Genomic DNA, 24,468 nt, shown 5'->3' with positions numbered 1-24,468 from the left:
AAGAAGCTGCGGCAGGAGGGGGCGGAAGACCGAGAGGACAAGCCGGGCAACAGGGCAGAAGCATTTTGGGGAACTGAACCATCAGGGCAGTGTCTGATGCACTTCCTCTCCCACACTCCGCCCCCACTCGCCCCGTCTCTCTGGTCTTTCCTTTTCTCTCGTGGCAGGGCTGTGCGTCAGTTTCTGAAAAGTGGGGACATTTCCTGCCGCCTTTGCAACACTGCGAAGCTGTCTTAAGGGAGGCTGGGCCCCATTGGAGAGCCAGGCCGGGAAGTGAAGGCCTGGGGCCGCCCAGCTGGGAGAGAGCCCCCCACCCTCTCCCTGTCTCCTGCCGGCTCGCAGCCTCCTCTTCCCCGGACACACCATGTCCCTGGCTGAGGCCATCAGACTCTGGAATGAAGGGGTGCTGGCAGCCGACAAGAAGGACTGGAAGGGAGCCCTGGACTCCTTCTCCGCAGTCCAGGACCCCCACTCCAGGATCTGTTTCAACATCGGCTGCATGCACACAGTCCTGGGAAACTGGGCAGCAGCAGAGAAGGTGGGTGAGTGAGTGAGTGAGTGAGTGAGCCAGCCAGTGAAGGTGCTTCGCCCCCCTCCCCCGCCTCCTCCCAGCCTTTGCGATTAGCGATTAGCGTTCTCACCCTGGCTGCCCTTGAGAAACCTCTCAGAAGCTTTGTAAGAACCAGAGCTGTGCAGGCCCCACCACAGAGGGGCGGCCAGGCTGGGAACCACCGTGGGTCCCGCTCTCCTTTCTTCTCCATCTATTAACTCCACATCACTCGCTCTGGAATCGATCTCTAACCCCTGTATGAAGACTTCCCTGGTGATGTTTTCTTCTATGAACTCCTGCTGTCCACACTCAGCATCTCAAGGCTTCGCACCTGCTGAAAAACGCCTCTTGCTGGCTTTCCAAGACTTTTGCATGTGTGGTGAGCTTTACCCAGGTGTGTGGTGAGCTTTGCCCATGAGGTCGAGGGGAGGGCCTGAAGTAAAACAGGTGTCACCTATGTGACCACTCACCTACAGGACTATGAGGTGGGCACTCTTGTATCCAAGACTTTTGCATGTGTGGTGAGCTTTACCCACGTGTGTGGTGAGCTTTGCCCATGAGGTCGAGGGGAGGGCCTGAAGTAAAACAGGTGTCACCTATGTGACCACACTCACCTACAGGACTATGAGGTGGGCACTCTTGTAAAGATTCTGAGGCTGGTGGAAGGGAATGATGCAGTGATTGATTACCGATGTCTGCCCGGGGCACCCCTGCTGGGTGTTTTAGCATCTTTTTCAAATGCGTTTCCTCTCTCATGTTCCTGGGTAGGGGGTTGGACATTCAAGCATCACCTTTTGGATTGGTGATGGGAAGCTGGAAGGGTACGGAGTTTGGAAGCAGAAGACAGAGAATCAGACCTCAGCTCTGCCTCTTTCTGGACCTGGGTCCTCAGCAAGTCTGTTTCTTGAACATCTTGAGGTTAAGTGAGGCACCACATGTCGAAATGCCATGATACTTTGTAGCAGGTTGTGAATATTAGTTCTTGTTTTTACCTTTAGCCAGACTTTGTAAGGCCTGGAGGACAGATAACTGGCTCCCCAGGCTCCTTCAAGAGCCTGTTCCTCCCATAGCCATCCTCACTGGGACCAGAAGTGAGCAAAGAAGAGGGAGCAGAGAAGCTTCTTGGAAGACCTTGTAGACTGACAAATCCATCTCAGGTCCAGAGTGGGCAGACCGGAGCACACGGGGGGGCCCCCACCTCCTCTCAGGGGCCTGCCAGGGGGCTGAGCAAATAGCACCACAGATGCTAAGAGCTGCTGGAAGCAAAGTGAACATCAAGGGGGAGGAGCTTGGCAGTGATGCCAACAGGGGCTCTGGCACGGCTGGGCAGGCCACCCCTCAGCTCTGGGCTCCCTCCATGCCTTCCTGTCCCTGCTCTGGATGGCTCCCTACATTCTGCTCTCCCTTCTCCCTCTCTCTGATGTCCTGCTTGAGTCCTTACTCCTGGCATTTTATATGCATTCATATTTGTTATTATTTTAATTGTGTCATACTTATGTGATAAATGTGTATACCATACACAAATAGAACACTATCTAACATTTTAATTATTTTTATATCTAGTTACTTTTACGATTGTAATCCTGTCAGTGCTCTTGAAAGATATGAACATCCCCATTTCACTGAGGAGAACACTGAGGCCCAGGGAGATTAGGTGACTTGCCTCACCTCACGCCATCAGGAAGTGACGGCACAGGGCGCTCTGATCCCGGCGTCACTGGAAAGACACCACCATCCTCATGCCCCTGGTTGCCTCCTCGCCCTCTGGCTCGTCCCACACCTCCTCACGGCCAGCTCCTCCTCGCACCCAGGTGAAACCTCCCTCTCTCCACAGGCCTTCTCCAGAACCATTAACCGAGACAAACACTTGGCAGTGGCCTACTTCCAGCGAGGGATGCTCTACCACCGGATGGAGAAGTAAGTGGCCCGGTGCTGCACAAGCTGGGGGAGTTCGCAGAGAAACCCCGAGGGGTCTCGGGGCTGCTGGCCTGGGAAGTTGAGCAGTGTCTCCCAGCTTCTGGTGGGGAGCGTGGCTGAACCTTCCCTGGGCAGTTACGCAATCTGTCAGCATGAGGCTTCCCCAGGGAGGAGGTCAGCTGTGTCATAGCTCACAGTGGGCCCACGGAACCAGCACAGGCTGGGGATGCAGCTGCGGTGGCACCGCACAAGCATCCCTATGGTGCTGATTGTGAATGGCCCCAGCCATCAAGGGAAGACTCTGCTGGCCCCCTGCTGGGAGGCACTGAGCTGTCACACTGTGAGGATTCTCATTTCATTCCTGCAGAATGTATTTTCTAAAGCCTAGTTTAAGCCATTCAATGAAATATTATTCAGCCACCACAATGAGAAAACAAACTATTAACATTATATGTACAAGAATATGTTAATACAGGTAAATAAGTAGCATATATTAATGTAGGGGAAAGTTCATAGATTATCTTAATTAAAACACAGGTTTCAAAACAGTATGGATAGCGCAAGCCCTCTTCTGTTTCGAAGAGTGTCTGTGGAAGGCCGTAGACCAAAACGGGTCAGCAGTTCTCTCTGGGGGGTGAGCTTGGAGGGGTTTCCATTTTCTTCTATCAGCCTGTCTGTATTTTTTTGGTGTGTTTACAGTCACCACAAAAATAATTAGTAAAAAAAGATAACTAAATAGAAAATCAAAGTTAATCTCAATGTCATTCCCCTCCCCCAAGTACCCCAATAACAAATATGCAAATAACAAAAGAAAAATATTCTCAGCGTTAACATAGAAGGTTTGTAGAAATCGCTCATTCCATTAGTGGGCACAGCTCTAGGGGAAAGGATTTGGGCTCAGGCCAATGAAGAACTTCCAGGGGAAATGGTCGGAGCATGATGTGGGTGGTGTCGTGCCCCTGTGCTCAGCTATCGCCAGGGGCAACTACAAGCAGCTCAGACTTCCAAGATGTAGATGCAGTCAGTTATCTGAATCAGCAAGGGAAGTAAGGTCTTCCCGAGAGAAAGACCACACAGAGGCCCTCTGGGGACAGAGCCTGGGATTGAGGCGGACAGCAGATTCAAGGAAGCCTGAGCACAAACCCTCCAGCGAATCTTTAATCCTAAGAGACCAACTAGCAGGCCATCCTTTAATTAGCTCCAACAGCTTATAATGAGGAGAGGAAATGCTCCCGGGAGAAATTTCTACATGAAAATGCCCAGAAATCCCTGAGCCCGAAAGGCTTGGATTCCGAGAGAGTCAGAAAGATCTTAGAAAGATCTAGAAATAAGACCCGGGATTTAATTAGCATGCGATTGATAGCAGTCAAATCTGAGAGAGAAATCTACCAAATGTGATCTTTAATTCAACAGCAAAGAGGGGAGGAAATAATATAAACGAGGCACTGTTCTCACCTTAAGTCGCCTCCTTTCCTTTCGCTCAGTCCATAGGCTTTGGTGTCCTCCTCTCCAAGGTTCTGCTCTTGACGCTTTTCCCTTTTATCCCTATAGCAGTGGTTGTTAAATGGCAAACTGCGTGGGTTATCTTCCCAGAAACACACACACACGGCAGGTTCAGGGGGGTCAATGTCCCCTGAAAACCCATACCCGAACTCTTAGGGACCCCACCTTCTCCCATTGCGTCGGCCTCCACCTGGAGCCAACAGGCTACTGAATCTCTACCTGAGATCAACCCAGGATGTCTCCTCTCCTACGCCTTGTCAAGCCAACCTCTTAAATATCTCTTAAAGTCACCCATTCTTCTCCATCCCCACCAGCTGGTTTAGATCTCATTTTTCACCAGAACTGCTGTAACTGTTGGGGGTGGTGAGAACGGCCGCGGCACCAGGTGTTAGGCCGGTGGGGTCAGACTGGACCGGGGTTCAGCAACCTCAGTACTTGAGTTCTGACGAGGAAAGATTTCAGAGCCAAGACTTAAATATATGGAAAATCACAGACGTAAGAGGTAATTTGTAGAAGAAATGGGCGTAGGAAACAAGTTATAGAGTTAAAGAAAGGACCCGTGGAGCTTAGAAGTGAGGAAGTCAAGGTGACCCGCCTGGGGGAAAGGGAAAGGCAAGGGCATACTCCGGGAGGGTCCTCCATTTCCAGGGTTTTAAGGGTGGACACTTGAGGGGAGATCCTGGGGGAAGATCTCCGTATTCAACCGTTTTCCAGGTGTGTCCTTTCAGGGTTGAGCCTCCACTGATTGCTGGTGGGCTCCAGGGCACGGGGTCATTATTCAGTGCAGCTGGTCCTGAGGTCAGCCATGGGTCACGGGTCTGGTTTTGCTGCTTTTCTGGGCCTGGAGCTGAAATACAACTGAGGCCTAGATGTTGTCTCTAGGGAGGAAAGGTGAGGGGGTCCAAACCGCATGACTAGCTATAGGCTAGCCTAGCTGTTAGGGGAGGAAAAGTCACCCTGGGAGGGAGGTCCCACCCTACAATTGTCCTCTGCTAGTCACCCAGGGCTTTCAGTCCTGGTGACCTTCTGCACCTGGCCCACCGTCCTTGCTCTGTTCATGTCTGTCTAACTGCCTACCACATAACCACTTCCACATTAATTTCCCAGCCACCAGGACAACATGGGGGCGCATGTCTGAGAAGGCAGGTGTCTCAGGGAGGGCCCTGGCCAGACAGTCTCCTTCTCTCCCCTCAGCCTGTTATCTGAAAGGGGGAGGAAGCTGTAGGTGGTCAGACCACCGGCCTTATGAATCTGAAGGGCTAGGACAGCAACAGTGAGACCCTTTAGATCAGCGGTTCTCAACCTGTGGGTCGAGACCCCTTTGGGGGGTCGAACGACCCTTTCACAGGGGTCGCCTAAGACCACCGGAAAACACATATATAATTACATATTGTTTACAGTAGCAAAATTACAGTTATGAAGTAGCAACGAAAATAATTTTATGGTTGGGGGTCACCACAACATGAGGAACTGTATTAAAGGGTCGAGGCATGAGGAAGGTTGAGAACCGCTGCTTTAGATGTTGCTGACGCAGCCATCTTTGTCCTGCAGTCAGTCTTTGACACCGAAAACTGTGACCTCCAGACCTTCACGGAGGTGTTTGACATGTTTACTTTATTCAGCTGCTAAACCTCTCCTTTATCCTGGACTCTTGATGGCCTGGGGGTGGATAGAACGGGAACAATGAGAAACACAGCAGTTACTAAGAAACCTTTCCAGGGGGTGTTACAGAAATCAGGCAAGCCTGCCCTGGCGGGTGAGCCCTGCCTGGGGGCGCGGGGGGTTCGGGACAGCGCAGCCAAGGCACCCAGCTGGGGTGTCATTGGGAACCCGCAGAAGCTGCCAGCACCTTAGCTTCCTAGGGACACTGTGCCTTCCAAGTGGCACCAAAGAGAACTGAAGGCAGCTGGAGGCGGGCGGGGGCTGCACGCTGTTTTGGGGCCTCACACTGAGCTGATTCAGACCCCGTGCAGGGGAAGCCGAGCAAGTTGGGGGCGGAGCAGAGGCCTGCTGCGGGCAGTGGGGTGCTGCTTTCAAAGTAAACACTGACATTTCAGCAGGGCGCCCTCCCTGTTTTTTTAACAAGCGCTTTGAATAATGGGTGGGTTCCTTCCCTCTTCCTCCCACGGGCCCAGATCTTTAGACATCCCAGGGGCTGGAGAATTGTGAGCTGGACTTGTTGGGATCATTCAATACCGGGTGACCCGATGGTGTCACTTCCCAGCTGAAATCCATCCACTTCGCCAGCGCTTTTGTTAGGAGGAAGCTCGTTGTAGGTTAATGCTGACGGTGCCCGTAGGGTGCCCTCTGAGGACCTCGGGCGCCTCTGGCACAGGCAGGGGACACCTGGAACAGCATGTGCGGAGGAACAGGACAGCTGCGTCTCCGTCTGCCCCTCCTCCGTGGCTCAGGGAATCGGCGCCAGTCACCCATCTTCCAGCCTAGAAAGAAGGAACAGGAATCCCGGAAGGATGTGTTAAGGTCTTGAAATGCGTCTTGCTTTGTAAGGAATGGCCTGCACGCTTTTCATAGGTTTTACACTCCTCTTTAAAACAAGGGCATGTTGGAGCTTCTCCCCAACCACCTCCCTTAGGACTCTCTGACCAGCCACCCTCCTGGTCAGCTCTGGCTCCCTGAGGTCAGAGTTCCAGCTTCTGCAACGGTGTATTTTCACCTCCTGATAATACTTACTACAGTCCAGGTGTTAACAAAGCAAATACTAAATGGCTGGCATGTGAATTCAATTGCCAGCGTTTGGGCGCTCTGAGGATGAGGAGACAGGCTTGGAGAAATTAAACAACTTGCCCTTTGTCATTAGATAGTAAGTGGCAGAGCCAGGAGTCAAGTCCATGTGGTTTTGACTCCAGAAGTTAGATCCGGGACCACCTACCAGCAAGCTCCTCATACTCTATGCTCCTTGAATATAATATGCTGCCGGTACACAATAACTCCTTATGTTGTGGACTGGGAGCCCGAGGGCAGGAAGTTGCCAGGGTCTCCCGGTTGGTGGCAGAGCTGATGGGTCTGGCCCCAGTCTCCTGGCCGCTGTCCGAGGGCGTCTTCACGACACCATACCACCTCCTGCGAGTCCCCAGCAGCCGGAGCCAAATCCCAGGCTTGCCTCCAAGAAAAGCCACACATGGTTGCTCTAGGTCATGGCCTGGGGACTTGTGGTTCCGTTGCCCCGTGGGAGCCACAACCAGCAGCCGGATTTGTTCCTTCTAGGCCAGGGGCCTGAGGGGTGTGGGTAGCTTGTTTGTTTCCCTGCTCCCCGACCCCACACCCGACAGGTCAGCAACAGCTCCCTCCCCGCAGGGCAGGGAGGTCAGGGGCAGGCCGAGGAGATGTGGTCCAGGTCCTGGCCACACCACCGTGGGCACTGCTGATGTGGGCACAGCAGCATCCCTGGTCTCTACTCACGAGAGCAACCCCATTCTCTGCCACGATTCCACCACCGCAGCCCTGAGACACCTTGAGCTGTCAGCCCAAGGCCCATCCGAGCAAGTACAGGGACCTGCAGAGCAGGGTTAGACATGCTCTCTGCTCCACGGTGGTTTCTCTTTTTCCAAAGAGGGGGTGGGAGAGACTAAGCAACCACAAAACCAAGAGCTAAATTGGACTCAAAAGAAGCCAAGGAGAAGGCTCTGGGCAGGAGGGAGATGCCAGCGGCTGTGAGAGGGGCCTCTCTGAGTGGCGTCCTGTGTCAACCCCAGGGGGTGCCTGCACCCTGAGTTCTGTAGAAAACTAGGGCTCAGGGTTGGCACAAACCTAGAGGATTAGAAGGGCTCCGTCCCAGGGAGACGGATGGAGAACGGGACACAGACACATTTAATTCTGCAGTTTTTCCTCCAGGCCCGGGACTGGTCTGTTTTCTCCCTCTGCCCTGCAGGTATGATTCAGCCATTACAGACCTGAAGGAGGCCTTGGCTCAGCTCCGGGGCAACCAGCTCATAGACTACAAGATCCTGGGGCTGCAGTTCAAGCTGTTTGCCTGTGAGGTGAGGAGGCAGGGCCCAGCCTGGGCAGGAGCGTGTGGGCCTGTGAAAGTATCCAGGATAATTTGCATCACTCAGGTGGACAAGCTGTTCGCCCGGCATTATACTAACAAATCCAAATCTCGGGTTCGCTATCCGTGCAGGACCTGCCGTGACCTCGCTCAGTTCCAGAGGTACAGACCACGCTCTTTGCTATTAATGGTTCTGGCCTCATGTACTTGGTTGATACCCAAAGAGAACGTGGGGATATTTTCACACAAGTCTGTCCCCTCTCGGTCAAAGAACAGCTCAAAGCACCAATTTAGGAAAGTTCTCCATAGAAGGAGAACTTATTCTCTGTCCCACTAAAAGGGAGAAACATGACTTGGATTTCAAAAGTTGGCGTACTTTTCCCAACCCACCCTCCCCACGCCCCTCTTAAATCTCAAATACTCCACTAGCTTTGAAAACTACAATCCCTGCAAATGTCACAGATCTTTATTTAGAAGAATCACTGGAGAAAGTCTCCCTGTTTTAGTTTCTCCAGCGGGAGAAGCCAAGTGTTTCCAGGGTCGCCCGGGGCTAATAATAGCGCCAGCAGCTGCCCAGGCCCCTGGGGACACCCAGCCCTGCGGCAGGCTAGTGGCTTCCTTCACTGCTCCCAGGCCAGGGCAATGAGGCTTTGCGGTGGGAACTGCCTGCCATTTGACCAGCTGCTACGATAGGGTTTCTCAACCGTGGGCATGCTGGACCAGGTCGTTCTTGGCTGTAGGGCACTGTCCTGTGTATTGTAGGATATTTAGCAGCATCCCTGGTCCTACTCACTAGAGGCCAGTCGTCCCCCACCCCCAGTGTGACAACCTAAAACATTACTAGGTAAGGCCAATCGCCCCAGAGCGAGAACCACTTATATAGCTTTAAGGGCTGGGGGACCAAGTAGCTCTAGAGCAGCGGTTCTCAACCTGTGGGTCGCGTCCCCTTTGGGGGCCAAGCAACCCTTTCACAGGGGTCGCCTAAGACCATCGGAAAACACATATGTAATTGCATATTGTTTTTGTGATTAATCACTATGCTTTAATTATGTTCAATTTGTAACAATGAAATTGGGGGTCACCACAACATGAGGAACTGTATTAAAGGATCGCGGCATTAGGAAGGTTGAGAACCACTGCTCTAGAGAGGACCATGAAACAGTGGCATCGAAGCAAGGCTCCATGGGAGGAAGCTCCTCCTGCAACTGGCATTGAGGTGACCTGGGCAGGAAATGCTGGGTGTGTATGGGCCTCTCTACAAGGGACGCTGGGCTTTCCAGGGTCCAAGGCCCCTCTGCCACCTGGGACCCTCCAGTCATCCCCCTGCTTATAACCCCCCTTGCCTTCCCCAGGGTAGAACCCTGGCTCTGAGAAACCCCACCATCCTTTTTAAAAGGAGGCCCAACCTTTTCCAGTAATGGAGTCATAAAAACCTGGTGTGGAAAAGGTCTAAAAAGAAGGGGGCTGAGATGGAAGAGGGAGTTTTAAAGGGCCTTGAGTTTTCCTCTCTTCCTGCACACACGGTCAAGGGAGGGCCGGGCCAGCCAAGTGTGGATGCAGGAGCAACTGCTCATTGAGGCCCAGAAATAACCTGGGAAGGGAGTTTGGTGGTGTTTTTTAGTGTGTGTGTGTGTGTGTGTGTGTGTGTGGTATTTTTTTGGGGGGGGGGTTGTTTTTTATCTTGCTGATGCATCTAAAAGATGTGATTCTATGTGTAAGTTGTGAAGCATAATAATAAAACTCATAAACCTACCACACAACTCAAGACCTGGAAAAGTATGGCTGTTGGTGAATGGGCTGTTCCCTCCCGCCTCGGGTGAGGCGCTGCCCTAGGCTTGGGCCGAGTCTCTTCCCAGCTGTGGCCCATAGAGCGTCCTCATTCCCATATGACTGTTTCAGTCTTGCTAGTGCCGTGTCCCAGGCAGGGTCTGCGGGTGCTGGAGCAGGATGATGCATCTGGAACCCTCTTCCTCCCCACCCTGCACCTGTCCAGTCTCTCAGGCCAGGCTCAGCGGCAGGAGGTGTTTGAGAGGCCGCACACATGTATTCTATTCCCAGCTCTTCAAGGGGTCTTGAGCCTGTCACTCTTCTTGATACTAAAGCAACACAATAGTTGTTTCCCCCGGACCTACTTGGCTGTCAAAACCTGTACACGATATTGGATGTATGCATTACGCCCCGGACCTACTTGGCTGTCAAAACCTGTACACGATACGATGTTGGATGTATGCATTATGTGATGATGTTCACTCAACCCCGTCCGTGTGCTGGGCATGAGTCTGTAGCAAGATCGATGTCTATTTCAGACATTCCCAGGAGAGCTGGGCGGGGGAGAAATGTCCCCAGGCATCATGCCAGCTCCTCCTGGTGCCTGGGTTTGGAGCAGCCCCTGGTCTTACGGTGTGGCCTGTGCTTTCCTAGGTGTTATATAACATTGCTTTCATGCACGCCAAGAAGGAGGAATGGAAAAAGGCCGAAGAACACTTAGCACTGGCTATGAGCATGAAGTCTGAGCCGAGACATTCCAAAATTGACAAAGCCATGGAGTGTGTGTGGGTAAGCGCGCTGGAGATGTGGGTGCGGGGAGGACGTCATTGGATCTGGGTTTGTTCCAGTGGGCATGTGGATTGAGAAACTGTGGATGTGGTGCTTTTACTTCCTCTGAGTCCTGGGGAACACTCGTCTGGGGGTGTAACTCCACGCAGGATTCTGAATCTGGAAGTGATCAGAAGCAGAGGCCTGGAGTATAGGACAGCAGAGCCCTGCCCAGGCCGCCCCCAAGTGGGGCTCCGTGGCACACGCGGGGACCAGGAGGCTGGAGCCAAGCAAGGGCAGAGGCTGTGCCTGCTCTGCTTGCTCACCGTTGAGTCCTGGCAGCCTGGTGTGATGCCAGGCACATGAGATGGCTCTCAACAAAAATGCATTGATGATATGGACAAATGCTGAAAATTATCCGTAGCTTGTCTGAGCACATTTGGGATGAAACTCCTTTTAAATCAGATTTTTAAAACACCAGGAACAAGAGAGCACAGGTCTGTCTTAACATGCCTGCCTGCCCTCGCCCGTTTGGCTCAGAGGTTAGAGCACCGGCCTGCCACTGAACGGTCATGGGTTCCATTCCGGTCAAGGGCACCTACCTCGGTTTCAGGCTCAATCCCTGGCCCTGGTCGCAGAGCCTGCAGGAGGCAACCAATCGATGTCTTTCTCTCACATCGATGTTTCTCTCTCTGTCTCTCCTCCTCCCTTCCACTCTCTATAAAAATCAGTGGGAAAAGTGTCCTTGGTGAGGATTAACAAAAAATAATAACAAACATGCCCAAGTCAGCAGACACTGGTCCCAGGAGAGCACTGTTCTGGCCAGTCTGGTGGTGGTGGTGGCGGCGTCTCCTACACTCGGAGTGACAGCCCCATCCAAGTCCCACAGAGTGGGAGAGGGGCAGCTCCCCTGGGAAAGGGTGCTGGGCAAATAACACCAACAGGTCCACACAATCCCTCAGGAAAGCCTACCCGAGCTGGCCCTGGTCGCAGAGCCTGCAGGAGGCAACCAATCGATGTCTTTCTCTCACATCGATGTTTCTCTCTCTGTCTCTCCTCCTCCCTTCCACTCTCTATAAAAATCAGTGGGAAAAGTGTCCTTGGTGAGGATTAACAAAAAATAATAACAAACATGCCCAAGTCAGCAGACACTGGTCCCAGGAGAGCACTGTTCTGGCCAGTCTGGTGGTGGTGGTGGCGGCGCCTCCTACACTCCGAGTGCCAGCCCCATCCAAGTCCCACAGAGTGGGAGAGGGGCAGCTCCCCTGGGGAAAGGGTGCTGGGCAAATAACACCAACAGGTCCACACAATCCCTCAGGAAAGGTGACGCCTACCCGAGACACCCTGAAACAGTAACAAGTTCCATCCCTACACGTTTAGAAAAGGTGCTTTTGTGAGGTTATCTGGCTGTATCCCTGCGCGCACTCGGGAGGGAGCAGGGCAAGCCTGGTGACCTGGGCTGTATGGTAAGGAGACACTGTGCTCTCTGCCTCGTAGAAGCAGAAGCTGTACGAGCCGGTGGTGATCCCTGTGGGCAGGCTCTTTCGACCAAATGAGAGGCAGGTGGCCCAGCTGGTGAAGAAGGATTACCTGGGCAAGGCTACGGTAGGTGGCTCTCAGCTTCCCTGGCGTCTTCTAAGGCCTGGGCCATGCAGAGCAAGGTGGGGGTGGGGGGTGGGGGGGGCGGACTTTGGAAAGGACACCCCACGTGGTTCTGCCCTGGGATGGCAAGGAGAGACCGTTTATAGCGTGGGGTCTTGCTGAAAGGTGCTTCTAGTTTGTTTTCTCCAGGCTCCTCTTGTTCCTCCCTTCCACCTGCCCCTGGGCGGGGGCCGCAGGGTGACTCGCAGGATGCTGGTTTCGGGGACCGAGCCAGTGGGAATGGATCGGGCTGGGAGGAAGGAGGGGGAGTCTCGGGGGCCATAGGCAGATAGGGAAACAGTGCTGGCAGAGCCCTCACCCCGCTTCCTCGATTTCAGGTGGTGGCTTCTGTGGTGGATCAAGACAGCTTCTCGGGATTTGCCCCTCTGCAGCCGCAGGTGAGGGTGCTTCCTGCTCCGTGGATCAAGGTCCCAGAGGGGGGAGGGCTCTGTGGGACTGCCCACGGGGAGGGCTCTGTGGGACTGCCCATGGGGAGGGCTCTGTGGGACTGCCCACAGGAGGGCGTTTCCACTGCCTCACCTCAAGGGCTCCTTGCACTGGCCTCACAGTGCTGCTGAGGGTCCTGCTGGCCATTCCTGTCACAGGCTCCAGGCTCATTTGGTCGAAAGAGCCTGCCCACAGGGTGGGGCATGAAGCAGTTGGAGGCTTAACCAGCCTCAAGTCCTCAAGAAACAAACCCTCCCGCTTGCCCCCGGTGCCAGTCTCCACTTCTCAAGGTCTAGGAGAGCTGAGGGCTGTCTCTCCTGAAGCTTCGACTGAAATGCAAGCTGCCAGAGGCCTTTGAACGAGTCCTCTTCTCAGGCACAGGGGCTGCTAGGGGCCTCCCGGGGGCTGGGGCCTGAGGCCCTGAGCTCTCCTGGCGGCACCTATCGCCTGCGTGCAGGGGGTTCCCCTGGGAACACAGGGAGGGTGCCCACAGTGGACTGGATGGCAAGGGGTCCATGCGAAGGCAGAGCTTCCTTGTGAGGGAGGAGGGTAAGACAGGCCGAGCAGGAGTCGGGCTCTGCTGCGAGAGACCCATGATGGGCAGGAGCGCTGGTCAGCACTGACAGGGCCGGGGCTCCGAGGGCACTGCCGACAGCCTGCCCGGGTCAGAATGGTGACCGCTGGCCCCGAACGTGACCAGTGCTGGGGCTCAGAGGCTGAGATGAGCAGAGGAGAACAGAGTCCAGATGCATTGATCTTTCTCACACTAAATTGCGAGAAACCTCTCAGAAGGCCCTTGGGCTTCGAGCAGCCAGACGGCTCCAAGAGGAGCAGGTGCCAGGTAACTGGACTCCGTGGTGCTCGGTGTAGAACAGGAAATGCACATTGAAAGGAGAGTCTCGCCCGGTCGGTGGCTCTGGAGTCGATTTTAAACACCCACCAGTGTCATGTGACAGCGCAGACATTAATTATAGAACAGAGCTTTTGGAAACCGCCCCAACAAAGGGCAGAGCTCAAGGTCAAAGGCATCCTCATGACGCCATGCTGCTCTGCGACAGACCAACTTCTCCGGAACCAGGTCTGGCCCAGGACGAGCTGCTGTGCTGGTGATGCTGGCCTGGGAGCGGGAGGGCGTTCCTTTCCAGTGTTTAGTCCGGGTGCACTGTGCCTCTCCCGGGACGGTGTTCTGATGGAGCCACAAATGCCGTCTTTGGTTTTCTGGTCGGAAAGAAGGCTGCAGTGACCATTAACAGTCTGTTCTCTTTCTTTCTTTCGTGTCCTGCCCGTCTTCATCTCTCTTTGATGTTCAATAGGCAGCGGAGCCTCCACCCAGACCCAAAACCCCCGAGATCTTCAGGTAAGTTAGGGTTAGATCAACAGGCCGACCAGCCAAGCTCCAAGCCTGGACCGATGGGAGTGGCGGGGGTGGACACTGGGGGCCTGGCTACCGCTACGTGGTGTCCCTGTGTCCCCTGTCCATGTGCACAGCCACCATACAGGGAGAGGTTGTTGCTGAATGGCAGGAGTGTCCCATGGGACGCAGCCACCCCTCCCAGCGGGGGAACGCTGGCCTAGGGCTGCAGGGGGCCGAGCTCTGGAGTCTGGCGAGCAGCGTGGGAGCCAGAAGGGCTGTTTTCACTCCCTATTGGCACATGTTTTCTGAAGAAGAGGAAGGACTCAAGAAAAAGAAGTCATTCTCCTGTAAGATGAGAAGCACAGCTTTCATAAGAACTGCGTCTCAGTGAGGAAGTTAGCCTCGCTCCCCACCCAAAAGAGGTTTAAAACAGAGTGAAAAAAGTTCCAGAGCAGCTATAAAAATGGGGGGCCTGGGTGAGCTCATTCCTAACTGTCTGCTGGAGGCGTCTGTGTAAATAGACACAAGGGTCGGGAACAAAAGAAGGGCGAGGGGACAGTGCCAGCGGGGAGCGAGGGGAGGAACGTGAAACTATCGCCACCGGAACCCGGCCTCTTGGTCACATGTGCCGAAGCGCCCCAGCGCCCTGAAGAGCTAAGTAGGAAGGGAGGAAATGACCTTGTGTAGCTCACAGTGGGCAGCCTCAGTACCTCCACACACACCCCTACTCCTCACAGCTCCCTCTGCAGGCACCTCATCCCCGTCCGTCCGTGTGCCTGCCTGACCCCTCACTGGCTCCAGGTGACTTCTCTGCTCGCCCAGCTGGCTCTCACCTGGTCCACCCGGGCCCAGACATGGGAGCTGGCCAGGCACACCAGGAGCCTTCCTCCCAGGGAAGGGAGGGCAAGGACCGCAAGGCCTCTATATCCACACGGTTTTCTTTTATTCTTGTCCCACTGCATAGATGGCTGTGAAGCAGGTTCACATACAGTCCCTACCGCGCCCTCCTGGGTGCCCAGGGAGGCACGTGCCTGCTCAGGGTCACACAGACAGTTGGACGTGGAGTTGGAGGGTGTCTGGAGCAGTCTCCCGGGAGGGGATGTGCTCCAGGCCAGAGAGTGGACAGGATCTCGTGTCTACCCCTCAGGGCCCTGGAAGGGGAGGCGCACCGTGTGCTGTTCGGGTTTGTGCCCGAGACACCAGAGGAGCTCCATGTCCAGCCCGGGAACATCGTCTTTGTCTTGAAGAAGGGCAGTGACAACTGGGCCACGGTCATGTTCAACGGGCAGGTATTCAGGGGACCTGGGGGTGGCTTGGGGGTATGGAATCCTGGCAGCAAACGGCAGAGCTTTCTGAGAACCCCTATCTGCTACCTTCTTTGCAGAAGGGGCTTGTTCCCTGCAACTTCCTCGAACCCGTGGAACTGCGGATCCAACCTCAGCAGCAGCCCCAGGTAAGTGGCACCAAGGCCTGACCCCCTCCACCCCCGCCCAACCACTGACGACCTCCCCATGGAGGGGGAAGAACCGTGTTGGAAACGTCACCATCACTGAAGAAAGAGTCATGGGTCCTGAGCGCAAGGAGTGGCACCAGCTGCCCAGAGTGGAACCTGGGATGAGGGGAAAATCCAGATGTGCTGAGTAGGAGGTCTTTGGGACTGATTGGGCCCACCCACCTTGTGATTCCTCCTGGTCACAGGACCCAATGCCCACAACATATGAAGGTTAGGTCTTCCCAGAAATGTCCTCTTCACCTGGAAAAATAGTCAAAGTGTTGCTTGGTGAAATGCCACAGAGAGAGAGGGGGGAGGAGAGGGAGAGGAAGAGGGGGAAAGAGAGGCAGGGGGGAGATAGAGATATCTGCTTTAGAGCACTGCTCTGGAGCTGCTACCAGCCCCTCCACTGCCCCTCAAGGGCCCACCCTCCTGCTGGGCCTGAGCGGAGTATAGATGGCTGGGCAGTGCAGCAGGCGTCCCATGTGGGCCTGGTCCTCCCTGGTTGGAATCGTGGCATCAGATGACTGGAAAGGTTTAAATGAGGGCGATTAGGCAGCAGGGGCCTTGAGGAGGGGTGGATTCTTATTTCTACGGTGGTTTGTTTCCACCAGGCCCACCCTGCCTCCCCTTTTAACCCACTTTCCTTCGTCTCCCCGGTCCCCTCCATGTCACCAGCACCCCTGCCTTTAGGAAGTCATTTGCACCTGGCTCTCTTCCTGGGGTCTGCAGGTCTCCCCCTCCCCGACTCCTACTCTGGCCTAAGAACTGCGTCAGGATGAAAGTTCTCACCATCTCTTCCTGTCCCGAGCAGGACGATGCCTCCCCGGAGTCCGATATCCCAGCTCCGCCCAGTTCCAGTGCTCCAGGAAGACCCCAGCTGTCACCAGGTGAGTGTCCTTGGAGCGACATCCAGGGCAACGAAGGAACCCTCCAAGCTGCTTGCAGGAAATTCTGGTTTCTTTTCCTCTCAGCAAGCCACTCAGCTCATGGCCACTCAGCCCCAGAGCCCCGTCTCCTGCTCTAGCCACCCACCCGCCCAGCACACAGGAAAGAGACGCCCCTTCCCCCTGCCTGCTGCAGAACACCCACGGGGCCTGGGTAAATGGGGCTGGTTTGGGGGTCGGGGGTAGTGAGTGTCTTAAGTCGTCACCAAACCCCTCAGTCAACACTGAAACCACGGTGAAGTAACTGCTCGTTTACCACAGAGGGTCGGGATGGTTCTTTTCAAAGGCCTCAGGAGCTCTATTATCTGGAAAAGAAATCCTCTGCAGAGCCTCCGGGGACGACAAAGGACCCAGGGGCAGACGGGCAGGGGAGACCCTCCCGCTGAGTGGAGAGCGCTGCTGCCTCCGGAGGAACGGGCTTGCTTTCTGCCACGAGTGCAGTTTAAGCAGATTCTGAGTGTTTGGTAGAGATCCAGTGATCATCACACCCACCAGGTCATCGGAATCCCCTGGATGCTCCCCACACCTGTTTTTATTCAGAAAAATGTTAAAACCACAGAAAATATGGTACAAAAAATACCAGAATACCTTTCACCTAAAGTCACCAACTGTTAACACTTGCCCTGCTCCTCTCTCTCTCTCTCTCTCTCTCTCTCTCCCTCTCCCTCTCTATATATATGTATGTATGTATACACACACACATATATTTCCCCTGAGTGATTGAGCCACTTACAGATTTATGACACTTCACCCCACACATCAGCATGTATCTCCTAAGATTAAGGACATTCTTCTCCATAACCCCAATTCAACTGTTACACCCAGGACATTTAACATTAATTTTATAGAATGTACTAGTATATTGCATATTCAATTACTCTGATTATCCTCCAAAGTATCCTTGCTAGCTTTTTGGTATCTCTTTCTGTCTAGGGGCCTATCAGGGATCACCTATTAACCTAGGAAGATTTTAACAGTATAAATCCCTAGGTTTCTTTATTCTGATATTTTAGACCTGGAATTAGCTTAGGAATCTGTATTTCTACAAAAAAACTTCCCAAGTGATTTTAAGTCAAGCTTGGTTTGAGATCAGTGGTCTTTTATTATTATTATGAATCCCCCATAGTGTAGTTATGAATACTTCTTGTATATAAGTGATATGCATCTTGCCATATCAATATATTATACACATTGAAAACATACACAAAAATAAAGGATAAGGTAAAAATAAGTGGTTCTATCTAACATTTCTTCTGTGGCCCCTGGCTCACCTCCCATTCCCTGTTTGTCTTTGCTTTGGAGGCCCTGGTTCCACCCTGCTGACCCCAGGGGTTGGTGAGGATGGGCAGTCCTTTGATAATTACCCATAGCTCCCTGGAAGCAGAGACTGGGTTCCTGTGTGCATTCATGGCTTTGCTCTTCGCATGTCCCCACAATAAGGTTAATAGTTACCCTAGAGATGAAAGGGTATGACGTTGGGTGCCCTGTTCTAAGAGGTTTCATTCTGAGTATGAAAGGGGCTGGTCAAGAGTGTCCATTCATCTTCTCTTTTCACTCCTTCCCTTCTCCGTTTAGGTCAGAAAGAAAATGAAGAGCCCAAGGTAACATTTTGCCTTGTACTATTTCAAGTGGTAGAGAACGGGAGAGTGTGGGCTGTCCACCACGGGCATGTGTCCCTGGATAGAAAATAGCCCCAAAGAAAGGGCCGACCAGTGCCACCACGCTCACAGCCATGCCCTGGGGACCCCTCCACAACCTCCCGCCCCATCCCACGTACACATTTCCTGCTGGCCCGTAGCTGGTGGGCCGGATCTCCCTGGGTAGGAATTCCTGTCCAAGCAAGAGCTGGGCTAGATGACCTCCGAAGACCCTTCACATTACTTACTGAAACCAGTTACGTGTTGGCCTCTCCCGGCTACATAGTCCTCCCTGTGCTACAGTAAAGCTGTGGCGAGCCAGGAGGTTGCTAAGAGGAAGCACAGACACTCATGAGTTCCCTTTGCTTCCTCTCCCCTCAGGAAATAAAGCTCAGTGTTCCCATGCTCTACACACTCAAGGTGCACTACAAGTACACGGTGGTCATGGAGACCCAGCCCGGACTCCCCTATAGCCAGGTGCGGGACATGGTGTCGAAGAAACTGGAGCTCCCGCCAGAACACACCAAGCTGAGGTGAGCGCCGTGCAGGTGGCCGTTAGGGGACAGCTGGGGACCTGGCGCTGGCCTAGAGGACAGAAGAGGATGGTTTTGCACTGACTTCTCTGACTTGGTTCTTACTCATTATCTCCACCCAGCTATCGGCCCGGGGACAGCCAGGAGCTAGTACCCCTTTCGGAGGACAGCATGAAGGCTGCCTGGGGCCAAGTGAGAAACTACTGCCTGACTCTGTGGTGTGAGAACACAGTGGTGAGTGCAGTGAGCCTGAGGGCACTGCGGTAGGTCATGGGCCATGTCCTCAGCAGCAATTCAACATCTAGCAGGCCCTCATTTAATTCTTCTAGCCTCAACCTCAGGTGAGGAAACAGGTCCAGAGAGGTCACACTGCTGGGAAGCGGTGGCGCTGGGATACAAGCCTAGTCTTTGGACTCCTGGCCCTTTCTACCTTATGGTACTGCCTTTCCATACAAAGGACCTGCCAGGGTTGCAGCCAATAGCACTAGGAAACGACAACTTCTAACACAGCCCAGCACTGAGCCTCGCAGTTTCTAACGCTGATTCCTTAAATCCTATGACTCACATCTCTAGAAACTACATCCTTCCCTCAACACCTGTGGGACAAAAATGACCATAATGGTCTTGGCCTTGGATAGGATGGTGCCATGCAGTGCTTCTCAAACTTTAGCATGCACCCAAATTCCCTAGAGGGCTTGTGAAAACAGATTGCTGAGCCCCATCTGATCTAAAAGGCTTGGGATGGAGCTGAAAATGTGCATTTCAAGGTCCCGCGTTGTGAGGAATGCTGGGGAGAGGGTGTCGGACTCAGAGACCTAGGTTTGACTTTGCATTCTATCATTTACTGGTCACTCAACCTGTTTCTCTATCTGAAAAGAATAGTACCTATTCAGGATTACTGTACATTTTAGGTAAGATTTTACGACTACCTGTGGTCCTGCAGACCTTGTTTCATTTATCCAACCGGCCAGTATTCATAGAGTACATGTTAGGTCTGTTAGACACCGATCCCAAATCTGCCGCTGAGTTTATATCCAGGTGCTACTGACATTTCTGACCGAATCCTTCAGGGATGATGTCCACTGTTCACTGTGCAGGAAGTTAGGAAAACTAACTGGCCCTTTATTATTTCAGGGTGACCAAGGCTTTCCAGATGAGGCCAAGGAAAGTGAGAAATCGGATGCCAATAGCCAGACATTGGAACCTCAGCTGAAGGAAGGGAGCCAAGTGGTAGCGATCTTCAGTTACGAGGCTACCCAGCCAGAAGACCTGGAGTTCCTGGAAGGGGACATAATCCAGGTTGTGTCCATGGGTAAGTGCTGCTCCTGGATTATAGAAATTAATGTCCATGTTAGCAGAAATAAACGTAAGGGCAGAGGCAGAAAACATCACTCACCTACAAACGAAACTTGAGCCAGTGGTCCCAATCTCCTTCTTTGCTCTCAGCTGGAGAGAGCAAAACCCAGTGCTCATCTTTTCCGTTTGGTGCCCTAATGGGCAGGGAAGCAACAAACGGCAACTTACTAGTAAATGGCACTTCAGTACATTCACATTTAAAGATGTCTACGCTTCAGAAGCCACGGATTATCCTTCCGAGTTAACAGATTGGAAGGTGGCTGGCACCATTTTGCCTTGGCACCAAGCCGTAAGATACCCATCTTCTGCATACCGTAGTTCTTTGGATGTATGTACTTTTGAAGATGAGAGTAGAAGGGGGTACATTTTGTCTTACAAGCAGCTATTCAGAATTACTCTGTGTCCCTGGTGGCTTCCCTAATTCTGCAAGGAATCAAACACATTAAAAACTGAAACAGTAAGTGTTCGTAGTGCTTCTTAAAGTGCAGTAAGCGAGGCCATTTTCCTGTACTGGTTTTAGAAATCAGTCTCTGCTTTCCCTTCACCAGTGAACGACGAGTGGCTGGAAGGGGAGTGCAAAGGGAAGTTTGGCATTTTCCCCAAGGCTTTTGTTGAAGAACGTGCAGCCACAGACCTGGACAGCACTCCCAGGGGAGTCTAGGATGCCTCACAACCTATGGAGCGGGAGGAAAAAACTACCATCTCATTTGTAAGGTTTAGGACGCCTCTGTGGTACACGGTCCAGTGTTAACTAATCTACTTTCCCGTTAGACAATGATGTGAGAATTTAGGATTATGAACACCTTGGGGTGGGGCAGGCGGGGGGAGGGGGGAGTGGTTGGAAGTGTCTGGAAGGGCACGAGGGGGCGTCCCAGGTGCTGTTTTTTGCTCAGAGTACAGCTACCCAGATGTGTTCACTTTGTGAAAAATGCACTGAGTTGCAGTTATCATTGTTGCACTTCTCTGTTATGTGTGATAGAAATAAAAACCCAAGACACTCAGAATGCAGGCCTAAGGCCTAACTGTAAATAATTATTCCTGTTCACCATCAGACAGACTACTGGGGCCTGACTAACCTACAGGTAATTCAGGAGGCACGCGCACAAAATTAACTTTTAAGTCTCGTTGCTAGACTGAGTTTCCCATGGAATGACTAGAATTACATCCCTTCACGTTTTCTCAGAGAAACACTTAAGAGCTTAATAGGAAAATTTGCCACTGAGACTTAACTGAAGAAAAGAAGCCACGTTCAGGCAGCCAGTTGGTTAACAGTATCCTATTAACATTCCGTACAACGATAGAATGCTGTGGCCTTACCTTGGTTATCATGTAAACCAGTGGCCTGTTTTTCAGGGTTAACTTGAAGGATTCCATAGATACTAGGCCTGGCCTTAATCCGCCCATTTCTTGTGAGTATAATTTTTTGTGCTTCTCTCCTGCCCCTTCCTGTGTCCATAATTTAATAATTTTTCAAGTGTGTAGGTGAGGTACAGACAGAATCAACACCTAGGGCGGAAGGCCCAGCAGGCTGCCACTGGACATTTTGGACACAACTTGAAGAAATGCAACCCCAAAGCTAAGAATAATTATTAATTACTGTTGCTGCCAGTCAGGCGTAGTGACTTCTATAGTGAATTGCCTTACTAACAGAGAGACTAGGGATAAAACTGGTGGATATGTTAACTCCTTTGCATAAGTATTCTTTATTTATTAAATAAAAGAATTTGATAGTTTCTTTCTACTCATCCCTTTCCATACTAATGCATGCTGGTTTGGAAAGCTACTAAAAGCAAAAGTAACCCTGAAGCATATCCAACTTCTGACCACCTCTGCTTTCCTCTATATGACTTCTGAGTCGTTCCCAAGTCTTGATTTTAGGGTAGAAAAGAAACCATCTGTACACAGATCTGGTTGGAGAGAACATGGTTTAATTAAAGGCAAAGCTGATTTCAGCAGCTGCAGGTCTTGCACAGACAGACCTAAACAAACAAACAAAAAACCCAAAACAAACAAAACACAAAAGAAGGTTTACTACACAAAACCAGTTTCTGATGAAGATTCTCCTCTCCCTCCTCATTACTCCACACGGAGGATGATAAGGTGAGGAACCCGCCCGAGAATCAGAAAACATTCCAAACACCAAATGCTCATGCAGAAATGGGGCTGCAGAGGGGACGTGGGCGCTCCTGGGAGCGACGGCGAACCTGATGAGCTGGTCTAGGGTGCAAGAATGGGTGACAGTTCACACACTGGAATGTCGCAGCTGCCTGAATGTGGGGCTCAAACACACAGAGTGGGGAAAGGCAGCAGGGAGGAGGCTTGGGAGGGAGGGACCGGAGAAGGTGGACACAGGAAGGGGCAGGAGAGAAGCACAAAGGGTTTCATATTGCCATTGGATTCGGGGGAGGGGGGGCTTCACCCTTTCAGACCTTCGAAAAAAAAGAAAAAACAAAAAACCCCAAACACCATGTCAAACTGAGAGAGCAATAATGTAAGCACACGGGACTCCACCCACTCTCTCTGAAGAGCCATGAGCATTACGCCCCGCCCCTTTCACTGCTGGGGCTGCCCAGACTCCAGTGAGCCGGGCTTGGGATGTGCTTTGTTCTGTAGCCACCTTCTAGCTCTCAAGTCCCACACTAACCACACACCACCCCCTCCGAGAGCAGGTGGGCGTGTGCGTGCACACTCTCTCACGTGCACAAAGGAGAGACCTCCTGGAAAATAAACCCTACCACTAGCACAGCAATTGGACATTTAGATTGTTTCCATAATTTCCCCTTAAAATATTACTTTTCCAGGAAATGACTAACAGAAATGCTGTCCTGTTTCTACCCAAGAAAATGTTCAGTCCTCTTTCCTTCTAATAAATATCAAATAAAAGCTTATTTTCCTTTCTTCCACCTCTTCCAGAATGGACTTCGTTGTGTTTTCTTCTGTGCATGATGCACATGTGTCCATGTTGCCTCGAGTTTCACTCTGAAGGTGGAGGCTGGGAGCTTGCAGCTGGTGGGGGGCCTGGCCCCTCTGGGCTACACAGCCGCCACTCCTTCCTCTTCAGACTGTCTTTTGGGCCCCAGCTGCTGGACCCCTTCTGTTGCTTCTTGGCGTGATGTTGTACACATTAGGAATAAAAACAATGACTAGCATGTAGCATAGGGTAGGAAAGGGATGGAGGTAGGATGGGAGGGGGTGGGGATAGATAAGATAGGGGCACAAAAACCAACCAAACAAAAAATAACCACACTGAAAGCTTCTACCTAGTAACACCAGGCCATGAATGGACTAGCCTGCCTTCTGGGAGACTGCTTGCTCTGCTATTGCAAAATGTACAGGAATCAAAAACGTCCATTTAAACCCTACAGCAGCCACCTGCTGGTCCAGCCCAGCACCACCACCCACACTGCACCCTCGAGTGGGGCTCGAGCACCTACAGAGTGAAGGGCATTTCCTGCTGGAGTCTCCAGGCCAGAAGAGGGCCTACCGGAACCTTCTGAGCGAAGGCGAGGCCTTGTACTCTCCCTATGGAACACTGCCACTGGCCGAAGAGGTCCGCTTCCCCATCCTGTCACCACCAACCTCTCAAGGAGCAGTGAACGGGGCTTCCCTTGCTGCACACTGACTAGAAGCAGCACATCTGTGTATGGAAGAATTCAGTGTGACTTTTTACTACTGAGAGTATAACAATAATAAAAGATGTTTAGGAATAATTTCAACTACATTCTCAGTCAGCAAAGCAATCATTAATGGATTCCTATTTTATTCCCCAAAGAGGAAAAAAGGACTGAGAAGTTCCCACTGGCTTCTCCTACCTGCCTTCCCTTCTCAGCTTTCACTTCCCATGTGGCTGGGGACATGCACGATGGAGAAGGCGAGAGGCGGTGCTATCAGGTAACTGAGTGAGACAAACAGCAGTTCCTCTCTCCCTCCGGAGGCCCGGGGGGACGGAGAGTTCCTGATGGTTTTTCTTTTGGTTGCACTGCGGACATTTCGTGCACACTCAGCGGGCCGGTGGAACACTTAAACCCTCTCAACGGCAAGACACAGAGAAGAGGGCTGCCACCTGCAGGGGCTGTGGGCCAGTCCTGCAAACCCAACATGCCATGGTGTATGGAGCCTCATTGCCAGGTTGCCACCCCAGCCTCAGTGTGGAGGGTTCATGGTGCCTTGTCCCCGCTGCTGCTTCTGTTTCTGCTGCATCAACAGCTGCTCCAGAGCGGATGGGCCAGGGTGCATCATGGAACTGGACCAGATGGACTGAAAGACAGCCCAGAGCTTGTCAGTAGAGCTCACAGGCCTGGTTGTCTGGAAGGATTGGTTCTTCAATCCCAGCCAAACATAAAGGCACAATGTCCCAAGATCCCCACCCCCTAAAAAAACCCAGCCATTAGAAAAGACTGTCCTCAGGACCAGTTAGCCCCCGTGAAGATTATTTTAGACCAGAAAAGGTGAAAGTAGTTTGAGATGAAGTCTTTTACTAAACTCAGTTCCACGTGGGGACCAGAGTATTTACTGTTAGGTGCTGTTCTTTTACTTGTTCAGAAAAGGCT

The 24,468-nt window shown here is 52.4% G+C and overlaps 2 protein-coding genes across 10 annotated transcripts in view; one reads left to right on the top strand and one right to left on the bottom strand.

Moving 5' to 3' along the window:
- The first annotated feature begins 135 nt into the window (after positions 1-135).
- Positions 136-21,893, top strand: NCF2 (neutrophil cytosolic factor 2). Of its 2 annotated transcripts, none has more exons than XM_005881323.2 (15): positions 136-538; positions 2,385-2,467; positions 7,860-7,968; positions 10,398-10,532; positions 12,009-12,116; positions 12,491-12,550; positions 13,913-13,956; positions 15,101-15,242; positions 15,338-15,406; positions 16,260-16,335; positions 17,968-17,993; positions 18,411-18,562; positions 18,685-18,796; positions 19,697-19,874; positions 20,467-21,893. In XM_005881323.2, exons 1-15 carry the CDS (start codon positions 365-367, stop codon positions 20,577-20,579), a joined length of 1,581 nt encoding a protein of 526 aa, XP_005881385.1. In that variant the 5' UTR covers positions 136-364; the 3' UTR covers positions 20,580-21,893. The 2 variants fall into 2 exon arrangements, with proteins under 2 accessions (XP_005881385.1, XP_014384756.1); XM_014529270.1 differs by having other exon boundaries at positions 157-538; positions 16,257-16,335.
- Positions 21,827-24,468, bottom strand: part of SMG7 (SMG7 nonsense mediated mRNA decay factor) — a 44,407-nt gene continuing 41,765 nt past the window's right edge. For all 8 annotated transcript variants that reach the window (XM_005881316.2, XM_005881314.2, XM_014529268.1 and 5 more), the window contains one exon: positions 21,827-24,175. In XM_005881316.2, the coding sequence (XP_005881378.1) occupies positions 24,062-24,175 (114 nt within the window). In that variant the 3' untranslated portion in view covers positions 21,827-24,061. The remainder of the gene's footprint in view (positions 24,176-24,468) is intronic.

This window comes from Myotis brandtii, unplaced genomic scaffold (assembly GCF_000412655.1).
Source record: "Myotis brandtii unplaced genomic scaffold, ASM41265v1 scaffold678, whole genome shotgun sequence".
Taxonomy (NCBI): domain Eukaryota; kingdom Metazoa; phylum Chordata; class Mammalia; order Chiroptera; family Vespertilionidae; genus Myotis; species Myotis brandtii.
This window is presented reverse-complemented; position numbering and strand designations above follow the sequence as displayed.